General features: G+C 57.7%; 1 protein-coding gene across 1 annotated transcript; it reads left to right on the forward strand.

The window, feature by feature from the left end:
* Positions 1–5,419: 5,419 nt before the first annotated feature.
* Positions 5,420–19,691, forward strand: LOC101680417 (glutathione hydrolase 1 proenzyme). The gene is made up of 14 exons (XM_045065239.1): positions 5,420–5,846; positions 7,972–8,163; positions 8,689–8,865; positions 9,474–9,604; positions 9,767–9,853; positions 12,642–12,834; positions 13,391–13,548; positions 14,560–14,709; positions 15,208–15,344; positions 17,937–18,124; positions 18,343–18,470; positions 18,570–18,682; positions 18,755–18,868; positions 19,358–19,691. Exons 3-14 carry the CDS (start codon positions 8,702–8,704, stop codon positions 19,502–19,504), a joined length of 1,710 nt encoding a protein of 569 aa, XP_044921174.1. The 5' UTR covers positions 5,420–5,846; positions 7,972–8,163; positions 8,689–8,701; the 3' UTR covers positions 19,505–19,691.
* Positions 19,692–20,832: the final 1,141 nt, after the last annotated feature.

The following is a 20,832-nucleotide window of genomic DNA, read 5'->3' on the forward strand; positions in this document are numbered from 1 at the left end:
GGCCAGTTTACCCAATGTCTCCTTGGTGTGGATACCAGGGGACACTAAAGGTCTGGGGTGACATCAGGTTTCCTGGCTCCCAGTGGGCCCTGAGATCCTGTCCCAGCAGTTCTGGAGGGACTGGACCTCCCTCCTGGCTCAGGCTCACGGCACGGTGAGGCTCCTGACTGCATTTTGGGAGGTGTTGTCTCTACCTACCAGGGGTGACCCAACCAGCGCCTGAGGCCCACTTGGCACTTCCTGAGGCTCAGGCCCAGCCCCTCCCAGGACCTGACAGCAGGGTGGGGTGTGGCAGAAGCTGCAGTGAGGTTCTACTTTCAGGAAGTGGTTTACAGGGCGTTCCCCTTTCTATGGTCACTTATTGTCCTACCTTGCAGCCTTGAGTAAGTTTCTTTCCCTCCCAGGTTGTGGTTTCCCTTGAGCACCCTTCTTGCCCCACCAATGCCTTGTTTTCGCAGACACAGAGCTGGGGCAAACCCAAGACCGTCAGAACAGAAAGGGCCCTTGGAGGCCACCTTCCTTCCTCATTTCTCAGAGGAGATGGACCAGGTGTCCCGGCCCCGGGGCCCTTCTGTCTGACCAAGGGCCATAGGGCATGCTAGGCTGCTGATGCCTGCACAAGTAGGGGTGATTAGGAGATAAAAGGTGTCAGGATGGTGGGGTGGCACGCCTCATGCTGCCTTGGCAGTTATCCCTGGCTGGAGGCCAGTCTCGCCTAAGAAACTCTTCAAGGAACGAGGACACGGAGAGCCCATCTCAGCAGTCCATAGCCTTCCACACTCCCTTCTTCCCACAGCCGTTATCCTCTGGTCATCCACCAGGGTCTTAATGAGTGAGCTGGGGTTAATGGGTTACCCAGCCCAGGTGATACATTCACCAGCCTTCTGGGCCTCTCAAAGTCCAGACCCATTGGCCTGGCCTTCAGGGTCTGAGCTCAGCCACTTCCCTTATTAGCATTGACACCTCGGGGCTCAGGAAGGGCCCAGGGAGGTCAAGAGTTTCCCTTGTGCCCTCGGTACTCCCAGACTTGCCTCCAGTGCCAGGCTTCAGGTTTCCTCCATCGGGCATGTCCTACCCAACACGATCCCAGCTCTGCCGGATTCCTAAGGCCCCCGTCATGGTGTCTGCCTCTCCTCCAGGGCCCCGGGGGCCTCCTCCTCTCTAGCTGACCATGCTAAGCCTATCTCCAATCCTGCTGGGGGCTCCTTGAGAAAAGCAGCTGGACAGACAAGGCTTAGATGAGGGAATGAATGAAAGGAGGAATTTAAGCCCGGGTGGTGCTAGCGGTGGCCAGTCTGGCGGGCAGCAAGCCATAAGTGGGTCTCAGAGACACAGATAGTCTTGGGCCTGCCAGTCCTGTGGGGGCACCCACCCTATTTTTTGATTTGATGGCCAGAGCTGGTAGGGGCCTAAGCAGACAACCCCATTCTCCCACCCTTATCCTGAGTCTTCCATCAGCCTTCCTGCTAACCACCCCACAAATTTAGGGGATGAGGAAAGGCTCCCCTGGGTCGTGTGACTCCCTTCAGTCCAAGTGACCAGGGTGTTTGGAGTGACAGCCCCTAGACACTCCACCTGTAGCCCCGAAGATCAGGGGAGAGCATGTCTGGAGGAGCATTTCCTACTACAGAGTCAGGGGGAGAATCTTAGGCTCTTCAACTTGCTGGAGCCTTAGATGCTTGCACTCCCAGCCCCAGTGGTGCAGGTATCTGTTCGCACCCCAACAATGTGTGACCCCTGTCCAGACAGCGTAAGTTGTGGGGAGCCCACCTCCTTCCAGGGGACCTTTGGCCTGACCTGCCTCTGCCTGAAACCTGTTCTCATTCAGCCCCACTGAGGCCTCCCAAGCTCAGGTCTCTCATTCAGTGTTAGGGACCTTACTGGACTCAAAGAAGCCAGCAGCTGACCCAGGTCACACAGCCCCAGGGACAGGACTGGGAGCCAGCCCAGTTCCCACCTGGAAAGGTTCCTGTGCCTTTAAAGCCTCCCTCCACCCAAGCCAGCAGGGAGAGGGAGGGGAGGAGCTGGGTAACAGCTGGGCACCAGGGACTCCCTCTCCTTTCCATGCTGGAGAGCAGCAGGAGGACCAGCCCTGGAGCCAGGTGAGCCTGGAGCTAGGGGCTTCTGAGGGTGTCTCAGGGCTCTGGGACCCAAAGGACAGCTCGTCCTTTCTGAGCTACTGGACATTGTAGGTTGGGGTAGCTCAGGCTTAGGGCCTCCTGGAAGCATCTGGAAGCGTGGGTTCCATTTCCAGCTCTGCCATGTGCTGGCCTCTACCTCTCTAGCCTCAGCTTATGCACCTGAGTCATGGGGGTGAGCTGAACTTCAGGGTGAAGGGGTTGAGGCTGGTGTGAGTGGATCCTACAAAGAGGTTGCACAGGTCTTTGTCTGACTGGCTCTAGGCTAGAGGGCCTCTTCTTTTTTGTCTGGTAAGAGGGATTGAGGCTGCCTGTTCAGGCTTTGTGGCTCACTGTGCCACAGGTGTGGGGTGGGTAGAGGAGGGCTGTGTGGAGCTGCTGGGCTTCTCTCAGGAAGCCTTTGAAGAAGGCACAACACCCCGCAAGTGGACTTTTGGAATTAAGAGGGAGGAATGCAGCACCGAGAAACTGAGGCCCAGGAAGATCTGGAGAGAGGGAGCTGTGATGGGAGCTGGGTCCTCCGGCCATGCTGGGCCCTCCCCGGGCTCTGGTTTGTGACTGTGAGGGGTTGTGGGGCAGGTTCAGTTGTGCAAGGGGTCATTGCACAACTCTAGGGGGCGCCCACCACCTGGTCATTGCGGATGTGTATAGCTGTTTTGACAGGTATCCGTTTTGATGGCTATCATGCACTGGGGAAGGAGCTTTTTCTAATTCTCAACCTTATGCCACCAGGGTGGGTGTGAGGGAGACAGATCTCCACCTTGGCCTTGGGCAGTGTGGTAAGCTTCCCCTCGAGGGATGTGGGCCGGGCTCAGGAAGCCAGGGAGAGCTATATGTTCTCAGGTCTGGGGTCGGGGGTGGGGGTGACTCCGGTGTGGGTTCTGGGCCCACGTGCTGGTCCAGGCGCCCCCCCCCACCACCCGGGGCCAGCTGATTTTGCATGAACTGTTTGTGAATGGATCTGGGGTTGTGCCCCAGTTTCACCCCTGGAGCTCGGAGGTTGTGGGGACACAGTCGTCAAGCTAGGTTGGAGGATTAATAGAGAAACTTCAGGCTTCCTCTGAGATTTCCACCAGAAAGCTATTCCACTCAGCCTAGATTCTGTGTGTGTGTGTGTGTGTGTGTGTGTGTGTGTGTGTGTGATAAAGTCAGTATCTCTGGTGGGCGAGGCTTGTACCTTCCTGGGGACAGGGAGCTTACTATCTTATGTGCCTCGGACAGGAACTGTGGGGTCTGGAGGAGGCTTTTCGGGCCAGCACCTGCAGCCTTTTCCAGGGTGACATGGTTTCCCCAGACAACACCCCTCAGGTCTCTCTGTCAGTGTATAGGGCTTGGGGTGGTGCAGACAAGAAGAGAATGGGACACACTCAACACGTGAGGAAGGTTCTTTGTTCTGTAAATCATGCCTTTGGGCTTTTTTTTTTCTTTTTCTTTTTTTTTTTTTTTAATTTCTTTTGAAGATTTCATTTATTTATTTGACAGAGAGAGAGATCACAAGTAGGCAGAAAGGCAGGCAGAGAGAGGAGGAAGCAGGCTCCCCGTGGAGCAGAGAGCCCGATGTGGGGCTCGATTCCAGAACCCTGGGATCATGACCTGAGCCGAAGGTGGAGGCTTTAACCCACTGAGCCACCCAGGCGCCCCTTGGGTGTTTTTTTGTTTTTTTGTTTTTTTTTAGGATTTTATTTATTCATTTGAGAGAGCTCAAGAAAACAGGGCGGCGGGGGGGAGGGGCAGAGGGACAAGCAGACTCCCTGCTGAGCACGGGAGCCCAACTCAGGCTCTGTATCCCAGGACCTGAAGATCATGATCCGAGCCGGTCAGTCCGACGCTTAAACCGAGTGAGCCACCTGGACGCCCCCATCACGCCCTCCTTGGCACAGCCTTTAATGAGACTCCTTGCCTCCTGACTCCCCTTCCTGGAACCTACGGCTGCTGCTAGGCTTCTGTCTGTGCCCCCAGGCAGCTCTCCACCCCCCATCCCACCCCCATCTTGCCCCAGGTCAGGAGTTTCCTGTTGGGATCACCTGTGGGGTTTAGGCCACCCTTTGCCCACTAACACATTTTTTTTTTTTTTTAAGATTTTATTTATTATTTGACAGAGAGAGACACAGCGAGAGAGCGAACAGAAGCAGGGGGACTGGGAGAGGGAGAAGCAGGCTTCCTGCCGAGCAGGGAGCTGGATGTGGGGCTCCATCCCAGGACCCTGGGATCATGACCTGAGCTGAAGGCAGAGGACACTTAAACGGCTGAGCCACCCAGGCGTGCACACCCCTCCCCCCCACACATTCTTCCTACCCTCCTGCTGCCGCAGATACTGCCATGTCTTATGCCTTCCCAGGCGGGCGGAAATTGCTGAGCAGGCTCAGACAAGGGACAGAGCCCCAAGTCTCTCCACTATAGACCCCTCCTAGCTGACTGCCCTGCTATGCAAATCCCCTGACATCCTTGCTGGCATTTAGCCCTCAGGGACGGGGTCATGGGTCTTGGTCCCTGGCTCCTGCCCTGTCCATCTTCTCAGTCATCCTGGTCTGCAGGTAATGTCCAGGGGAAAAGCTTAGTCATGGCGCCCCCATCCTGGGGCCATGGAGGATTGCATTTGCATAGGAATGCATTTTTCTGTGGATTTCATCCCAGGCCTGCTCAAGGGCAGGGGGTGAGAGGACAAGACTTGTTTTGATTGTGTGACCCAGTGTGGGCAGCCATACCCGGTCAGCCTCTGTCTCTCTTCCTGCTTAGCAGCTGGCACAGCCTTGTACGATGGTCATGGATTAAGCATTCCAGATGGAGGCTGGGGGGCTCCCAGGCAGCCTAGATGCACCAGTTGGGGGACCAGGGAAGGAGTCCTGACTCGAGGAGTGGCTCATCCTTATTCTTGGCAAGTGGAAGCCAAAGGGAAATGGGAAGCAGAGTCCAAGTTCCCCTGGGCTGGGCACGACGGATCCGTTCCTGGCTCAAGATCTTGTTGTTGGGCTGGTCAGGGACACAGCACCTTGGGGGCAGGTATGGGCTGACCAGGTGTGTGCTGCTGGCAGTGATTTGCAGCAGCTCTGGCCCTCTCTGGGCCCTTTCCCCCTTTCCAGGCTGCTCAGGTGGTTTCTTGGGCCCGAGGCACTAACATTCCTGCGTAGCCAGTGCAACTGGTCTGGACTCGAGGCCTCAGGCTGTGTTCCAGGAAGGCACCCTTGGCATCTGCCTGAGCTGTGTGGTAAGGGCTCTCAGGTCCTGGTTCAAGGCCATCATGTTTGGCCTTGGAGTTCAGATGCTCTGAACAGTGACAGAATGAGCCAGGGGGGTACCCAGCCCAGGGCTTGCTGGCAGGGCACTTGCCAGTGGATTTGCCCTTTGAGGGGTACCAAATCCAAGAGAGCGGGGGACCTTCTGCCTCTGTCACCGCACCTCTCCTTCCCTGCTGGGGCCACACTCCTCACTGACTGCCGTTGTCATGGGGACCCCAAGAGTCCCTGCTGTCACAGCACCTCCTATCTCCCGCCCAGGGCCCTCCCAGGACTGTGTGAACTTTAGTCACTTAGGGACAGGCTGAATCACTGCGCCTCCCTGCTGCCATGACGTCAGACTCTGGGGCTGTCCTCCCAAACAGGCTTGATCTTTTAGAGGACAGTCTATTCTCCACCCTACTCAGACACCTTCAACTGCCCCATGGGGTTGCTGGGCGTCCCCCGGCAAGCCGCTTGCCCCCTCGGGGACTAGGTGAGCAAGAGAGTTCCTTGGCCCTCTCCTGCCCCTTTCTTGCCTCTGCTCCTCCTTGGAGGTACCCTCCCCCAGATCCCAGTCCCAGTCCAGAGGCCCCCTGAGGGGCTCTGCAGGGGCTGCAGGCGTGGCTCTGGGCCACTCCTGGCAGTGGGGGGGGGGGCAGCCGGAGCTGTGGCCCAGACTTTCCCAGGCAGACAAATCTGGCTGTGTCCCAGCCCAGACCTTCTTCTGAGGAACAGGGAGTTTTTTTTTTTGGGCCCCTGCCAATCCCAGGCCTCAGGTAAGCCCATTAGGGTCATGAGGAGTGGGGTGGGGGTGTGAGGCCAAGTGCTGTGCCTGGCCTCAGTTTCCCCTCCTGAAACCAACTTGGGTAAGAGCCATGCCTCTGGGCTTGGACGTTATTTTAGTAAGTCTTTGAGAAAAATGTGGGGTATGGGAGGATGGTGGGAAACGGAAGCCCAGTCCCCTGCAGGGTGTCTTCCGCAGGGCAGGAGATATCAGCCTGCAGGGCTTGGCTAGGCCTCCCTGTTGTCCTGTCCAGGGAGCAGAGGTTGGGGGTCAGTGCTGTCCACCCCTAACCATACTCCCTGGCAGTTTGAGCCTTGCTGGGTGCCTCCTATCCCTTCGGAAGCCCACTTGAGCCCTTGAGTGGATAGATGGATAGACAGAGATGGACAGACAGAAGAGACTGGAGTATAGACCACAGGAAGTCATGGCTGGACACTACAGAGGCCGGAGGGGAGAAAAGAGGGCCCTGAAGGGGGGTCTTGGCCAATAGCCCCATGGCTGGGAGAAATGAGGCAATGTCCCCAAGGTGCCTAGTGGATGGGCTAGAGGGCCTTCTTGGCAGGTGTGGCTGTGCCCATGCTGGGAAGACCTCTGCCCTACCCCACCCACCCCCACCACATGTGATGGGGAAGTTCTGTGTTCCTGGCCCAGCTCCTAAGGCCCCTTGGACCTCCAGCACAGCTGTCTCTACCAGAAATCCTTAACCCTGCTCCAGCCCCCCTGGGGTGTGCTCCGAAGCCCATCAGGCCTGCTGGAAGGCAGAGGGCATAGACTGTCCCCGGGACAGTGGCAGGGGGGGGAGGATCTGTTTGGCACTTTGGAGAGAGCCTTCTGCTGCTTTCTGGAGGACTAAGGAGCAGGTGACACTGACAGTAGGGAGTGTGGGGAGGAGGCTTTGCAGAAGTCCCACCAGAAAGGATTCAGTCAAGGTGAAGAGAAGAGACCAGCTAGAATCCTCCTGGCGCTGTAGGGTAGTGTCTGCTTTGTGGCTGCCCACTGAGCCTGGGAGGGGAAAGCCCTTCTGGATGTCCCTGACGTGGGGTGAGACTCCATTCCTAGACCATTGCTGGGACACCACTTCTGGCCCTGGAGCTTAGGCCCTCGGAACAGAGGCAGAGTGAACCAGAGGAGTCCCAGCCTGGGGTTTGTTGGGAGATACCCCTTGACCCCCGGAGGTAACCGAGATTGCGCCTGTAACCAAAACTGTCCCTCCTTGCGGGGATCACACCCCTTGCCTGCTGCCAACACGCCAGGGACCCAAAAGCTCACTGTTGTCTCTCCCTGCACAACCGGGAAAGGAGCCAACAGGGAAACAGTGAGCAGGAAGCAGACCAGCTTCCTTCTGCCCACAAACCCCCCTCGCTGACTCCCCCTGTCCAGGCCTCCAGGGCATCACTCTGGTAGCCAGTGACAATTACAGCTAATGCTCCCCGAGCACCCCACCCTTTCCAAGTCACTTACCCTCCACAACATCCCCCTGCAGGATGCCTCAGCCATTCGTACTGGACAGGGTGGTCAGTGACCTGCCCAGGGCCCCACATCAGAGGAGGGGGCAAGACTCAGATGGGCTGAGCTTGCTCCCCAGCCTGCACGCCCCATCCCCTTGGCCAGGGACACGTGGGCTTCACCACTTTGTCATATGACACTCACACCACTGAACCCGGGCCCCGTTCTGGGTGAACCCTCTCTCGGCTGTGCCTGGAGATCTCCCACAAACGTGAGAGCAGTTGACAGCCTCCTCTTCAACCCTAGAGTTCATTTGGAGGTCGAGGAACCTCACGGAGCTCCCGGGGTGGGGGAATAGACTCGGGGTGTTTCAGGTATGCTATCTCAGTTTTCAGGAAAACCAGGAGGCTACGTGGTTGTGGTGTCTCTCTGGAGCAGATCCTGCGGCCACAGGCACCTGCCGTGTGTGAGGGAGACCCCCGTTATCTCATCAACGGCTTCAGCCAACCCCCGTCCCCACTGCCCCATTTTTGCAGCCACCTCTGCAGGCAAGGCGTGGGGCTCCCATCCCCTGAGAAAGGTAGGTACCTGCTCTGTTGCCCTCAGCTAACGATTACAGGAGGAGACCAGGGGGGTCCTCTCTCTGAACCCCACAGTCTGTGGCAGGACACTCTGGGAGGGCCCATGGATGGTGCCTGGCTCTGGGCTGAGGTGGGGGTCACAGAAGGAATCAGACCAGGCTTGCCCCTCATGGACTTCTACACTTGGCCATGGCTCCCAGTTTGGGGGATAGATGAGGCTGTGTAGAAGCAGGGGCACACGGAATCTGGGGGCTTCCAGAAGAGGGTTCTGTTGGACATGGGGTCCTTACTGGAATGCGGCCTTGAGGATAAGCAGGGAGGTTTGGGAGGGCACAGATGGGGTCAGGAGTTTCTGGTGGAGGGAATGGCATGAGCAAAGGTCTGGGGGCTGGAAGGAGACACAGGGATGTTTCTGAGACTTCATCTTGGGCTGTGCCCTGTGAAGGTGAGGGTCAGGATGTGCCCAGAGGCAGGCCAGTGGTAGGCCCCTGACTCTGTTATCCTCCACCCCCCACCCCCAACAGGGCCTGCAGAGCCATGAAGAGGAAGTATGTGTTTCTGGTCCTGGTGGCCGTGGTGCTCGTGCTCTTCCTCATCATTGGCCTGTGCGTTTGGCTGCCCTCAGCCTCCAAGACACACAACCATGTCTACCCCAGGGCGGCCGTGGCTGCAGATGCCAAGCATTGCTCGGAGATCGGGAGGTGAGCAGGCAGGGCATGGGAACCCAGGAGGACCACTGCAAGTGGATCTGGCCCAGACCCTCATCCCCCTGAGATGCAGTTTCCCCAACTGTCCCTGAGCTACCTGGACAAGGGGTGACTGATTCACATGGAGCTGCGTGTCCTTTCCTTGGAACTTCTCAGCAGCCTCTGAAGGCGAGAAGGGGAGAAGGGGACACTGACTCCAAGAGCAGGGTGTGGGTTTCCCAGGGCCCAGCTGAGCCCCTTTTTCTCAGACCTAAGAATCTCCATCTCTTTGGATCAACTGTTGTTTTATGCTATTTTCGACCCCTGTCTCACATTATTTACAAAGATCAGTTCCCACTTAGAGACTTAAACAGGAAAAAAAAGTGTTGTCGATAAAAGTAACAATTTTCCCATTTTCTTTCTATTATAAAATGCATGTTCATCTGTTTGCTTGAAAAGGAAGACCATACAAGCCCATTGGCTTGAGAGTTCTATGCAGAACTGGGGGCTCTTCTTCCCTCCTGCTTTGGGCAGGGTGGCCTGACAGGGTGGATGGAGGTGGGTGGCAGGTGCCCGCATCGGGGAGCCCGCAGATGCTCACTGCCCCCATGTGCCCTGGGTAGGGATGTGCTGAGGGAAGGCGGCTCGGCGGTGGACGCTGCCATCGCGGCCCTCCTGTGCGTGGGGCTCATGAACGTCCACAGCATGGGCATCGGGGGCGGCCTGTTCCTCACCATCTACAACAGCACCACACGTGAGTGCCCCCGGGAACGGGGGGGGGGGTGAATGGCAGCCGCTGTCTAGCTCAGGCTGGACTTGGGCTGGGGGCAGGCAGGGCTGGGCGGCCCCTGGGCTCACACCCTTGGGTGAGGAGGGTTGGTGTGGGTCTGGATTACCCTCCTGCTTCTCCTTCCAGGAAAAGTTGAGATCATCAATGCCCGCGAGGTGGCCCCGGGGCTGGCCTTTGACAGCATGTTCAATAGCTCGGAGCAATCACAGGAAGGTGAGGTGCAAAGTCAGGGTGTGGGTGCAGAGCTGGGCTGAGCTACTGGTGAAGGCATGGGCCTCTAGGGCTGGGGACAGCTCTGGATAGGCTGATGCCCACTGTACCCATCCCTTCCTGGCCCCACAACACCCTCCCGTAATGAACAGTCCAGACCATCATCATGGAGGGAAAAAGAGGTGGAGCTTCAGTTATTTTCGGGTCAGGTCCCTCCAGAGCCACCCAGTATTAGTAAACAGAGAGAATAATTGTTTCAACGGCTAGCACATACCGTGGGTCACTGGGGCCAGCACTTTGCTCAGCCCTTTTCGCCAGTGAGCCTCTTGAATCCTCCCTTGTATGCTTGGGAGTCCAGGGAAGTGCTGTGTTGATTCTCATTTTACAGGTCCAGAGAGGTAGTGCAAACCAACTGAGCTCACACAGCTGGATGGTGCTGAGGCCAAAATTGGACCTGGGCTGTTGAAACCCTGTGTTTTTCAAAGGCATCCAAGTCATTCATTTGTTCGTTCATTTGTGGGGCTAGCTCTCAAGAGACAAGTCTCTTTTTTTAACAAAGTCTTATGCGGAGAAGAGGCCCCCAATTTTCCCATGCAGCTGCGGGGAAGCCAGTGGCCACCAGAGGGTGCTGCTTCCAAGGACTCAAACGGGTTGCAGGCTAGGAGGTTGGAAGCAGGAAGTTCTGGCTGTTGGCGTTAACTGGTCCCATCTCCAACTGCAGGTTCTGCTCCTCAGCCCTGGGCGGTGGGCGGGGCCCTGCGGGTAGCCCCGCCCCCTTGGAGTCCTCTCCAACCTACAGAGTCTTTGTTTGAATTCCTATATCCCCTGGGAACCTCTGAATGGGTAGAAAGGAAATTCACTGGAATCTTACAGGCTTAGCACCTTAGGGGCACTTGGAATACATTTATTTAACCAGGACTAGTTGGGCACCTCTTAAAATGTCAGGGGCTGTTCCCCAAGCCAGGGGACAAAGCAAAGGCAACAGGCGAATTCTGAAATCTGTGGCCCAGTCGAGCCAGGATAGCAGAGGCAGGGAAGAGCCGGATGGCATCGATTCACCAAGTACAGCACGCTCGGGGACGGGCTGACTAAGCAAAGACCCAGAGGCTGGATTGGAGTGAGGGGAGCTGTAGGGGTGTCTGGGGCCAAAGCAAGTGGCCCATGTGGGAACCAGCGAGGCTGCACTGGCTGACCCCAGGGTCAGAATGGCTCAGATGGCGTCAGACCTCATGGGTCATTGCGAAGACCCTGCTTCTTGTCGGAGAGAGGGAGCAGTGTCTCTTGGGGTGTTTGTGGGGGTGGATCTGGGGTAGGTCGGACTTAACCCCTTGGGTTGCTGCAGAAGGGCCAGAGAGCGCGCGGCCTGCCCGTGAGGTGACCTGTCAGGAGGTCACCACAATATTGAGGGAGAGAAGATGGTGTTGGGAGGTGGTTGGTACTCAACATACCTGGCGTGGGGAGCCTATGCGTCTGCTGATAGGTTGGGTGTGACACATATGCCAAGTGTCCTGAATGACTGGTGTTCGATCTGCATCCAGAAAGAGGGGGCAGCCCTAGCAGAGAACAGCAAGGCTGTGGGGAATGGGTTTGGGAGATAGTCAGGAATTGCGTTTTGAGCGTGTTGAGTTAGAGATGCCTTTTAGGCATGGGCAGCCGCGTCCTCAGGTCTGCCCATCAGAGGAGCAGGCCAGGCTAGAAAGTAAATGTGGAGTTGTGAGCACATAATGGAACGTCAAGTTCCAGTTCAAGCTCTGATCTGGGGGAGTAGAGAACAGAGACTCTAGGAGAGCCTGGCAGGTGGGATGCACAGGTGACCCAGCAGGAGTGATGGACCAGGTAAGGTGAACTTGAGAGGAGACCTGGGTCTGCCAGTATAGGGGTCAGTGGTGGCTTTGGCGAGCAGGGTGGTGTGAGGCCTGATTGGCCCAAGGTCAGGGAGGCATTTATCTAAGGTGGCAGGAATTACGGGCTGGATGTCAGACCTTCTGAGATGTGCAGACATGCAGATCCTAATATCCTGGCTCTCGTGCCCAGCTTCAGGTTGTTATGAACCTAGACTGCCTAGTCTGGGGGTAGCTGAGATGGCCCTTGTCATTCAGGGGTGGAAACAAGAGGGTGTCTGGGAGTGGGGGCCGTGGCTGTACCTTTCTGCACCAGTATCTAATTTAGGGCATGGTGGGCCGTGGGAGTGGGTGGGGACCAGGGTCTACAGGTGTTTCCAGTGGAACTGTGGGCTCCTCTGAGGAGTGGTCAGATGGGGAAACTAAGGCCCAGAGACTGTAAAGGGCAGGGGTTTGGGCTCAGGTCCTGGTTCTGAGACAGTAGAAGGGAGAAAGGTAGAGGTCTTGCCTTGGAACTGGCTCAATGTCAGGGTGGCCCCGGGCTTGCACTGGGAACTTCTGTGGGTTCTGGTGGACCCCGTGAGCCTGTGGGGTGAAGAAGCTCAGACTGAGAGATGGCAGGGGTCTGGCTTCCCCACAGTCTTGTGTGCAGCTGTGGCCTGGCACAGGATTTCAAACCCGGTGGCCACCCCCGCAGAGGCAGTCATCTCATCCCTGGACAGCAGAATTCAGGAGAAGGAACCACCTCTCCCTGACCTGTGGCCTCCTTTGCATGTCCCTAACCATCTACACTTTTGCCTGCTGAGTCCAGATAGGACAATGCCATTTCTTTCCAAAACCTCACTGATCCCATTTGGGGACTGTGCCTAGGATGTGGCCTGAGAGAGTACCCCTCCCGGTGTCCCCAGACTAGAGCCACTAACTGTGTGTGTGTCCCTGTCCCTATGCAGGGGGCCTGTCAGTGGCGGTTCCCGGTGAGATCCGAGGCTATGAACTGGCCCACCAGCGGCACGGGCGGCTGCCCTGGGCTCGCCTCTTCCAGCCCAGCATCCAGCTGGCCCGCAGGGGCTTCCCTGTGGGGAAGGGCTTGGCGGCAGCGCTGGAGAAAAGTCGGGCAGTCATCGAGCAGCGGCCTGCCCTGTGGTATGTCTTGGGGGGGTTTGGCCTGCCCTGGGCCACAGGCTGGGCAGACATGGCCCAAGATTCCCTGCAAGCTGTGAATGACTGGCAGGGTGCTTTCAGGAACCTGTGCTGATGGAGGGCTGAGGTCTAGGATACAGGAACCTTTCCCAATGTGCATGGGATCACATTCTGAGCCTGGTGCCTTCCCAAGCTTGTGTGTCCTGAGTGGCAGGGGCTCTAGGAGGCATGGGCTGGACACCAGAGGATGAGGGTCACACACCCGTGGAAGGGTGCTCGCTGTCTTTTTTTAAAAGACTTTATTTATTTATTTGGCAGAGAGATAGATCACAGGTAGGCAGAGAGGCAGGCAGAGAGAGAGGAGGAGGTAGGTTCCCTGCTGAGCAGAGAGCTGATGCGGGGCTTGATCCCAGGACCCTGAGATCATGACCTGAGCCGAAGGCAGAGGCTTATCCCAGGTGCCCTGCTCACTGTCCTTCGATCTCGTGTGTGATTGGGTGGGAAGTGACTGACTTAATCCAGCCGGCCTGCCAGCCTCACAGGAGCCTCTCTGCCCCAGTGAGGTGTTCTGCCGCAATGGGAAAGTGCTGCGGGAAGGGGACAAATTGACCTTGCCACGGTTGGCAGACACGTACGAGACACTGGCCTTGGAGGGAGCCCAAGCCTTCTACAACGGGAGCCTCACAGCCCAGATTATCAAGGACATTCAGGATGCTGGTGAGTGGGCAACCTCAGCGGCCCTGGGGAAGGAACCCTGAGCCAGAGCTCAGAGGTCTTAGGTCCTCTGGTCCTGCTGTGGCCCAGACTCTAGGCCCTCAGCAGCATCTGGTGGAGGGGTGGGTGTCAAGGAGACGTCTGCACCTAGTGACAGGTCACAAGAATCTACAGATCTTGGTTAAGTCATGACTGAGAGACCAGTGCAGTTCAGAGTTCAGGAGAGAAAAGTTCTCAATGGATAAATGCAGGCCCAGGTAGGAGCTCAGACTGAGGGAGCCTTGACATGCAGGTCTGGGAGGACTTCCCAGAGGTGGTAGTACATGAACTCCAGATGAGGTCGGAGAGAGGAAGAGCATTCCTGGCAGATGGAACAGGCCAAGGCCCAGAGAGGGTGAGCTTTAACTATCCCTGAGGGTCGCAGCAGATGCGGGTGGGCTTGGCGAGAGAGGCCTGGGAGGAGCTGCGAGCAGGGACAGCTTCTGATGGATTTCAGCCAGGCAGCCTGCGCTGCCTCTCCGTCCCCAGTGTGGATTTCTTCATACTGTTCTTTTTATCAGAGACGCAGAAGAGTGTGATTAGCATGCTGACCTTTAGCACTGGGGCAGGAAATTAGCCTGTATGTAAACAACCTGGTCTGTCTGGAGCCCACTTCCTGTAGAATTAAGAGCCTCCTTTGACCCACCCATTAGTCTCCGGCAGAGAGGACTGGGCAGGGGGAGATAGGAGCCGGTATTTTCCACTTAGGGAAGAGGACTCTTGGTGCCAGGGGAAGAGGAGGTAGACCTGGAGGCCGGTGGGGCAAACGGGTGGAGGGCAGCTGGCCTGAGCCTGGCGATGGGGAGGAGGCATCTTTTGGGGAGCACAGAGGGACTGGGGGGGTGGGGCTGTGGGGAGGGGGAGGGGCAGGGACCCTCCAGGTGGGCGAGGGCTTTCAGTTGGATGATCTTGTCCTCCCCTCGGATTTGGGGCCCCGTTCCCCATGTCCCCCCACTGAGCTGCTCTTGGCATCAGGGGGCATCATGACCGCCAAGGACCTCAACGACTACCGTGCCAGGCTGATCGAGAACCCCCTGAACATCAGCCTTGGGGACTCCCATCTCTACGTGCCCAGCGCCCCGCTCAGTGGCCCGGTGCTGGCTCTTATTCTCAACATCCTTAAGGGTGAGCTGTCCCACCACGACCCTGTAGGGGGTTGGGGGTGTCAGGGGCTAAGGGAGGAAGAGGAGTGGTTGGGAAGTAAAAACGGTGTGGAGCAGCATCCCGGGCTGGGACCAGCCCCTGCAAGGGCTTAGGGGTGACAGGGTCTGTCTGCCTTGCCAAGTTACCCAGTGCTGGAAGTTCACAGCTAGTGGGTGCGGGGGGGCTGGTCCAGAGGATCTGTCTGACAAATCTAAGTGGTCTTCTGGGACTGGGTAAGACTGGGTCGCCCTTCTAGCTGGACATTTGAGGCCCAGGTCCGGGGGTCCCTTGCCTCATTCCATCCTTCCATTCCTCCAAAGTGTCCACTGGTCATTATTCAACGTTCCCCTTCTCAAGCTGGGCCAAGCAAAGAGATTCAGGGAGGTGTGAGCCTACCCTGGAACACTCAGCTGTCTTGGCCGAGCTGGGGTGTCCCAAGGGCCCTGGGACTGCCGGTGTGTCCCATCTCTGCTCCATCAGGGTACAACTTCTCCCGGGCAAGTGTGGAAACCCCCGAGCAGAAGGGTCTGACTTACCACCGCATTGTGGAGGCCTTCCGGTTCGCCTATGCCAAGAGGACCCTGCTTGGGGACCCGGAGTTTGTCGATGTGATGGCGGTAAGAGGCAGGGGCGGTAAGAGGTCCACGATGGGTGGGGAGGGCCTCTCATGGAGGTGCCACAATGGTTCCCTGGGGCCACCCCAACCTCACACATGCTGAATGAATCCATTTCTACCACCGACTTTGGTGGTGGGCCTACCGTGTGCTGGGATGGACTGGTGACCCCGAGTTCAGCCTTCTGCCACAGGGAGCTTGCAGTGTGACGAGTCGGCAATGAGTAATTAGTGGCCCCTATCCCTGGCCAAGCTCACACCTTGGGGGCTGTACCCTTGGTCTGGAAGCTTTTGGAGTGTTCACTGCTGAGCTGAGGAGTACGTAGGGGCATCGTAACCCTCGAGGGTCATGAGGAGGATGGGGGAGGGGCGGGGGGGTCTGGGTGGCAGAGGCCTCAGCCACCAGCTTATTGGTCACACCCAGCAGCTAACCCTTCCCTGATCCCCACCCAGGCCCTGCACAGCCCGACCCACTCATAGCCAAATACCCCAGTTCCAGGCTGAGCCTTCACTGAGCCTCCCATCATGGTGCCCCTTTACCTACTTGGATCCCCCATTCTGGGGTAGACCTGCAGACCCCCTCACACGGACCTGTGTCTCTCAGCTGCCCCTCTGCTCTCCTGGATCTCTCTTCTTTCCTGAGGACCGTTTCATGCTACTCCCCGTGGCCTTCAGGGACCTGGCGACTCATCCCCCCGAGGCCACTGCATTGCCTCCGTCTCTCTCTGCAGCCCCCGCCCCTGCCGACCTGGCTGAGGCTGGCCCCTCTGCTCCTCCACCTGCCAATTCAGCCTTTCCTGCAGCCCTGCGCTCCCTCCAGCATTCCCATCCTGCCCTTTCTGACAGGTCGTTCTGGAAAGAGGCATCTGCTTGTGGCTGCTGCCTCCCCTTCCTCTGCTTCCACTCAGGGCACACTGGGCCTCTCCATCCCTTTCTCGGCCCTCTCCCATCAGGCTCTGCCCTCCTCGCTCCACATCCCCCCTGCCAGGACCCCTCACTCCACCCCCCTCAAGAGTCCAGCCTCAGTTTCCCCTCTGGGCCCCCCTCAGCAGCATCTCACACAGTTCAGTTCACCACCTCCTTTCCTCACCTTTTCCTTTTGCCGAGTTGTGGACATTTTGCCCCATCCCCTTCCTCTCTCCATGCTTCCATCCACCCCTTTTTATTGACATGTGTGTGCTCTTTGGGTATCAGATGGTCAGTCCCTGATATCGCACTTTGGGTTGTAGCTCCCGAGACTGAGAGACCTCCATACTGCCTTCGAGAGGACCTGGCCCATTAGACTCCTGTGTTCCCGAGGGTCCCAGGGTTGTTTAGGTCCAGAGCCCATCAGACTCATCCCTCGCAGTTTCTGTTCTGTCCCTCTAGTCTCTGAACCTACAACAGATGTCTGGGGTGTTTTGCTGCTTTTTAAAGCCCAGGGCGGCTGTCCTGCAGAACCATCCCACATCCTGGATTTGACTTTCTGTTTTCTTGGGAGTAGATTCAGGCTGAAAATTTTCCCTGTGGGGTGTTGCTGGAAAATTCTGGAGGCATTTTCTTTGCTCGGTCCCCAGGGGCTTTTCTTGCTGGCTCCTGTCTCCTCTCCTCTCCTCTTTGTCCTTATCACCATGGGGATCCTGTTCATGCGCACAGGTTGAAGCAGCGACTGGAGGCTGAGGGCTCCCTGTTTATCCTCAGCCTGGTCTTGCCCATGCACTCCACACACACGGATCCATACCCATCTGCAACAGGAAAAGGCATGTCTCCAAAATCAAGCTCCTGACTGTCCACCTTCACTGTCCCTTCCTCAGTGTCAGCCTCCACAGTTAAATGGCCTCTCTGCACCGAAGGCTTTGGGGCCATTGATTCTCTCCCATCCGCACCACCCCCGTCTCTCACTTGGTTGATGCCATAGCCTCCCAGTTGGGTTCTACACTACACCCCCACACAGCTGCCAGAGGGATCCTGTGAACTGCTGGTGTGCTCCTTCCTCTGTCCCAGGCCCGGGTGGCTCAAAGCAAAAGCCAGACTCCTTATAGGGCCTCTGAAGACTTATTGGGATAACCCCCAGCTAATGTCTCCTACCACCTCTCTCTTGGACCCTATTCACCCTTTGCCTGTCACTCACAGGCCTGCCTCAGGGCCTTTGCATTTACCACCAGGCCTCATTCAGGCCTCTTTTCAGACATCACCTCCTCTGAGAAGCCCTCCCTGACAATTCCGCTCCCATCTGGTCCTTCTCTATCCCCTTTACCTGGCTTGTTCTCTCCAGCATGTCCCTGCCTCCCTTTATCATCCCTGCCAGAAGGGCAGGGACCCATATATGTCTTCCCTGTTGATCAGGCATGTAGTACAAGCTCCATGAATGAATGAAAGGTTGAATGCAGCCAGAGTGGGGGCTTGTGGGGTAGACAGATCAATGCTTAGAGTTGCTGGACTGCAGCTGAGGCAGAGCCTGGAAAGGGGATCGGACGGGCTACGTGAGGTTGGGGGGTGCAGGAGGGTTGTGGTCAGGGCCATGTTGGGGGGCTTCCCAAGAGCTGCTCGCACAAGCCTGTGCCCCCTCCCCATCCTCCCCCCTCACCTCCTCAGGCCAGCTCTGGGGTCTCGGCAGGTGGTCCGCAACATGAGCTCCGAGTTCTTTGCCGCTCAGCTCCGGGCCCGGATCTCTGACAGCACCACTCACCCGACCTCCTACTATGAGCCTGAGTTCTACACGCCTGATGATGGTGGCACGGCCCACCTGTCCGTGGTTGCAGAGGATGGCAGCGCTGTGTCCGCCACCAGCACCATCAACCTCTAGTAGGGCTGCTTGGTGGCCCTGGGTGGGCCAGGGGCTGCTTGTGTCTCCCAGGAGGGAGCTCCATCAACCCCTTTCATGGTGGGGAAACTGAGGCCCCACCTTGGTAGAACACCTGCCCTCAGTCTCCCTGGGCTGGGTAGAGCTTCAGTGGGTGGGTGGCGGCTGGGTGGGGCAGGGGCTGGATCTGGCCCAGTTGTCTGATCTGGCTGGTCTGCAGCTTCGGTTCCAAGGTACGCTCAAAGGTCAGCGGGATCATATTCAATGATGAGATGGATGACTTCAGCTCCCCCAACATCACCAACCAGTTTGGGGTGCCCCCTTCCCCAGCCAACTTCATCAAACCAGGTGCGGGGCGGGGAGGGACTTGGGCCAAGAGACGGCTGGTGCCCTGGGCAGGCAGCTGACCAGCATCTCTGTCCCTGCCTGCCCATCTGGTGACTACAGGGAAGCAGCCCCTCTCATCCATGTGTCCGGCGATCCTCGTGGGCCAGGATGGCCAGGTCCGCATGGTGGTAGGTGCCTCTGGGGGCACGCACATCACTACGGCCACCGCATTGGTACGTGCCATCTACCTGTCCCCTCCAGCCCCTGCCCCTGGGCCACGCTGACCCCATCCCTTTGCCCTCCAGGCCATCATCCATAACCTGTGGTTTGGCTACGATGTAAAACGGGCAGTAGAGGAGCCCCGACTTCACAACCAGCTTCTGCCCAACACAACAACGCTGGAGAGAGGCATTGACCAGGTGGGAGGGGGCCAAGGAAACTGAGTTATAAGGGGGGGGTCATGGGGGCGGTCCTAGGAAGGAGGCCCGGATCTCCCGAGTCATCAAAAAGTAAGACTACCAGGGGCACCTGGGTGGCTCAGTCGTTAAAGCGTCTGCCTTCAGCTCAGGTCATGATCCTGGAGTCCTGGGATCAAGCCCCACATAGGGCTCCCTGCTTGGTGGGGAGCCTGTTTCTCTCAAAAAAAAAAAAAAAAAAAAAGTAGACTACCAGCCTCTGCCTGGGGCAGATGAACTTTACCTCCACTGCCTGGGCCATCTTGAACCCCTGTGCAGCTTGGGTCAGGCCACCTGCTCCAAGGAGACCCACTAGGCCCAGCTGCCCCCAACTTGTTCTTCCTGGCCTCTGGGTGGAAACGGCACCGTCTATGTGGTTCGGTGTGGGTCTGTGTGGTTCAGATGGCTTCGCAGGCCCTGCTGAGAACCCTCTATCCCCTCCCCCCAACCCAGGCGGTGATCACAGCCCTGAAGACTCGGCATCACAACACTGAGGACACTTCCAGCTTCATTGGTGTGGTGCAAGCCATTGTCCACACGGCCGGTGGCTGGGCAGCTGCCTCAGACCCCAGGAAAGGCGGGGAGGCTGCTGGCTACTGAGTGCTTGGGGTGGGCAAGGCTTCCTGGCAACGTAGGGATGAGATTCCCCGCTGGGGCCAGAGTGGAACTTGGAGGGATTTGCTTCCCCCTGTGAGTGACAAAGCAGTGCAATAAATGGGGGTCGCAGCGTGAGGCTCTGGGCAGCCTTGCTGGCCCAGCTCCCATCTCGCTGGGCCTCAGTATCCTATGTGTGAATTGGAGCTGTACGGTGAGGAAGGGTGGAGAGGCGGGATTCAGAGGTCATAACCTCTCAGGTGCTGGAGCTAGTCTGAGAACGTACATGAGAGTCCGGCCAGTGGGTGAGTGGAGACGGGACCCACTCAGACCAATCACTGTCCTTCCTCACCTTGAGCCCCAGGACCAGGGGCCAGGTCATCCCTTTTCTGGCCTGGGCTATGGCACTTCCTAGTATCAACCACCAGGGGGCGCTGAAGCTCTGGCGTTTACTTGGCCAGTGGGCCGCCAAGAGATGCTTATAACCCCGCTACCTCGTCTGCCTGGCGGGTGCCCCGGGGTTCACACTGTGGAGGATACATGGAGGTGAACCCGAGGTCTGAAGAGTGGGATTGGGCAAGAGGCTGGAGCAAAACGTCTTGGTCAGAGCCAGGCCTAGGGGGTTTTCCAAGCACAAACCCAGAATGAAAACCAAGCTGTGATCAGCTCCAGAAAGAAGCCTGGTTCTCAGGGAACAGTGAGCCAGGAGAGGTCCCCAGATCCCAAGGGTTAGGGCTTGGACCTGTGGGCAGCTGGAGAGTGCAGCCCAGAAAGAGGAGCCTAGAGGGGACTAATGAGACACAGCGGCCTGCCTCCTCCCCCAGGCGCCAGCCTCTCCCGCCGTCCCTCAGGGGCTGTTAACTGGATGTGATCTCTGACTGAGGAGCTGTGAGAAGCCGGGGTGGGCAGGAGAGGGTGGGTCACAGCCTGATGGCCACCCATGCCCCTGACCAGGGAGCCTAAGCGGGGACCCCTGAGGGCACGGGCACAGGGGCCACCCCAAGTCTGGGCTCTCCCTCAGGAGACTGGAAAACTTAGTGTTTCTAAAGTGCCCACGAGGAAATGGAGTTTTGTGTCTGCCAGAGTCTGGGCCCTGAGCCCGGGAGGGTGATACATCTGGGGTCCCCTGGGGACGGGATGGAGGCTTGAGTGGTGGGAAGTGCAAGTCTCCTCAGCTTTCATTTTGGCCCTAGAGGAAAGGTCATGGCCCCATTTGGAGGAGAGAAGACTGAGGCCTGAGGGGCTAGTCTCGCTCTGGGTGGAGGTTAACTCCTTGGGTTTCTGCATATGGGCTGAGCACACACAGTTCCCCAGGCCCCGTGGGGCTCCGCTGT

This window comes from Mustela putorius, unplaced genomic scaffold (assembly GCF_011764305.1).
Source record: "Mustela putorius furo isolate JIRA1106 unplaced genomic scaffold, ASM1176430v1.1 tig00003858_pilon_pilon_pilon, whole genome shotgun sequence".
Taxonomy (NCBI): domain Eukaryota; kingdom Metazoa; phylum Chordata; class Mammalia; order Carnivora; family Mustelidae; genus Mustela; species Mustela putorius.

Excerpts from the sequence above, each read along its gene's own strand:
- LOC101680417 (XM_045065239.1), top strand. The coding sequence starts at position 8,702 with ATGAAGAGGAAGTATGTGTTTCTGGTCCTGGTGGCCGTGGTGCTCGTG. Across the intron at positions 8,866-9,473 it reads CATTGCTCGGAGATCGGGAG|GGATGTGCTGAGGGAAGGCG; the intron begins GTGAGCAGGCAG and ends TGCCCTGGGTAG. Across the intron at positions 18,683-18,754 it reads TCACTACGGCCACCGCATTG|GCCATCATCCATAACCTGTG; the intron begins GTACGTGCCATC and ends TTTGCCCTCCAG.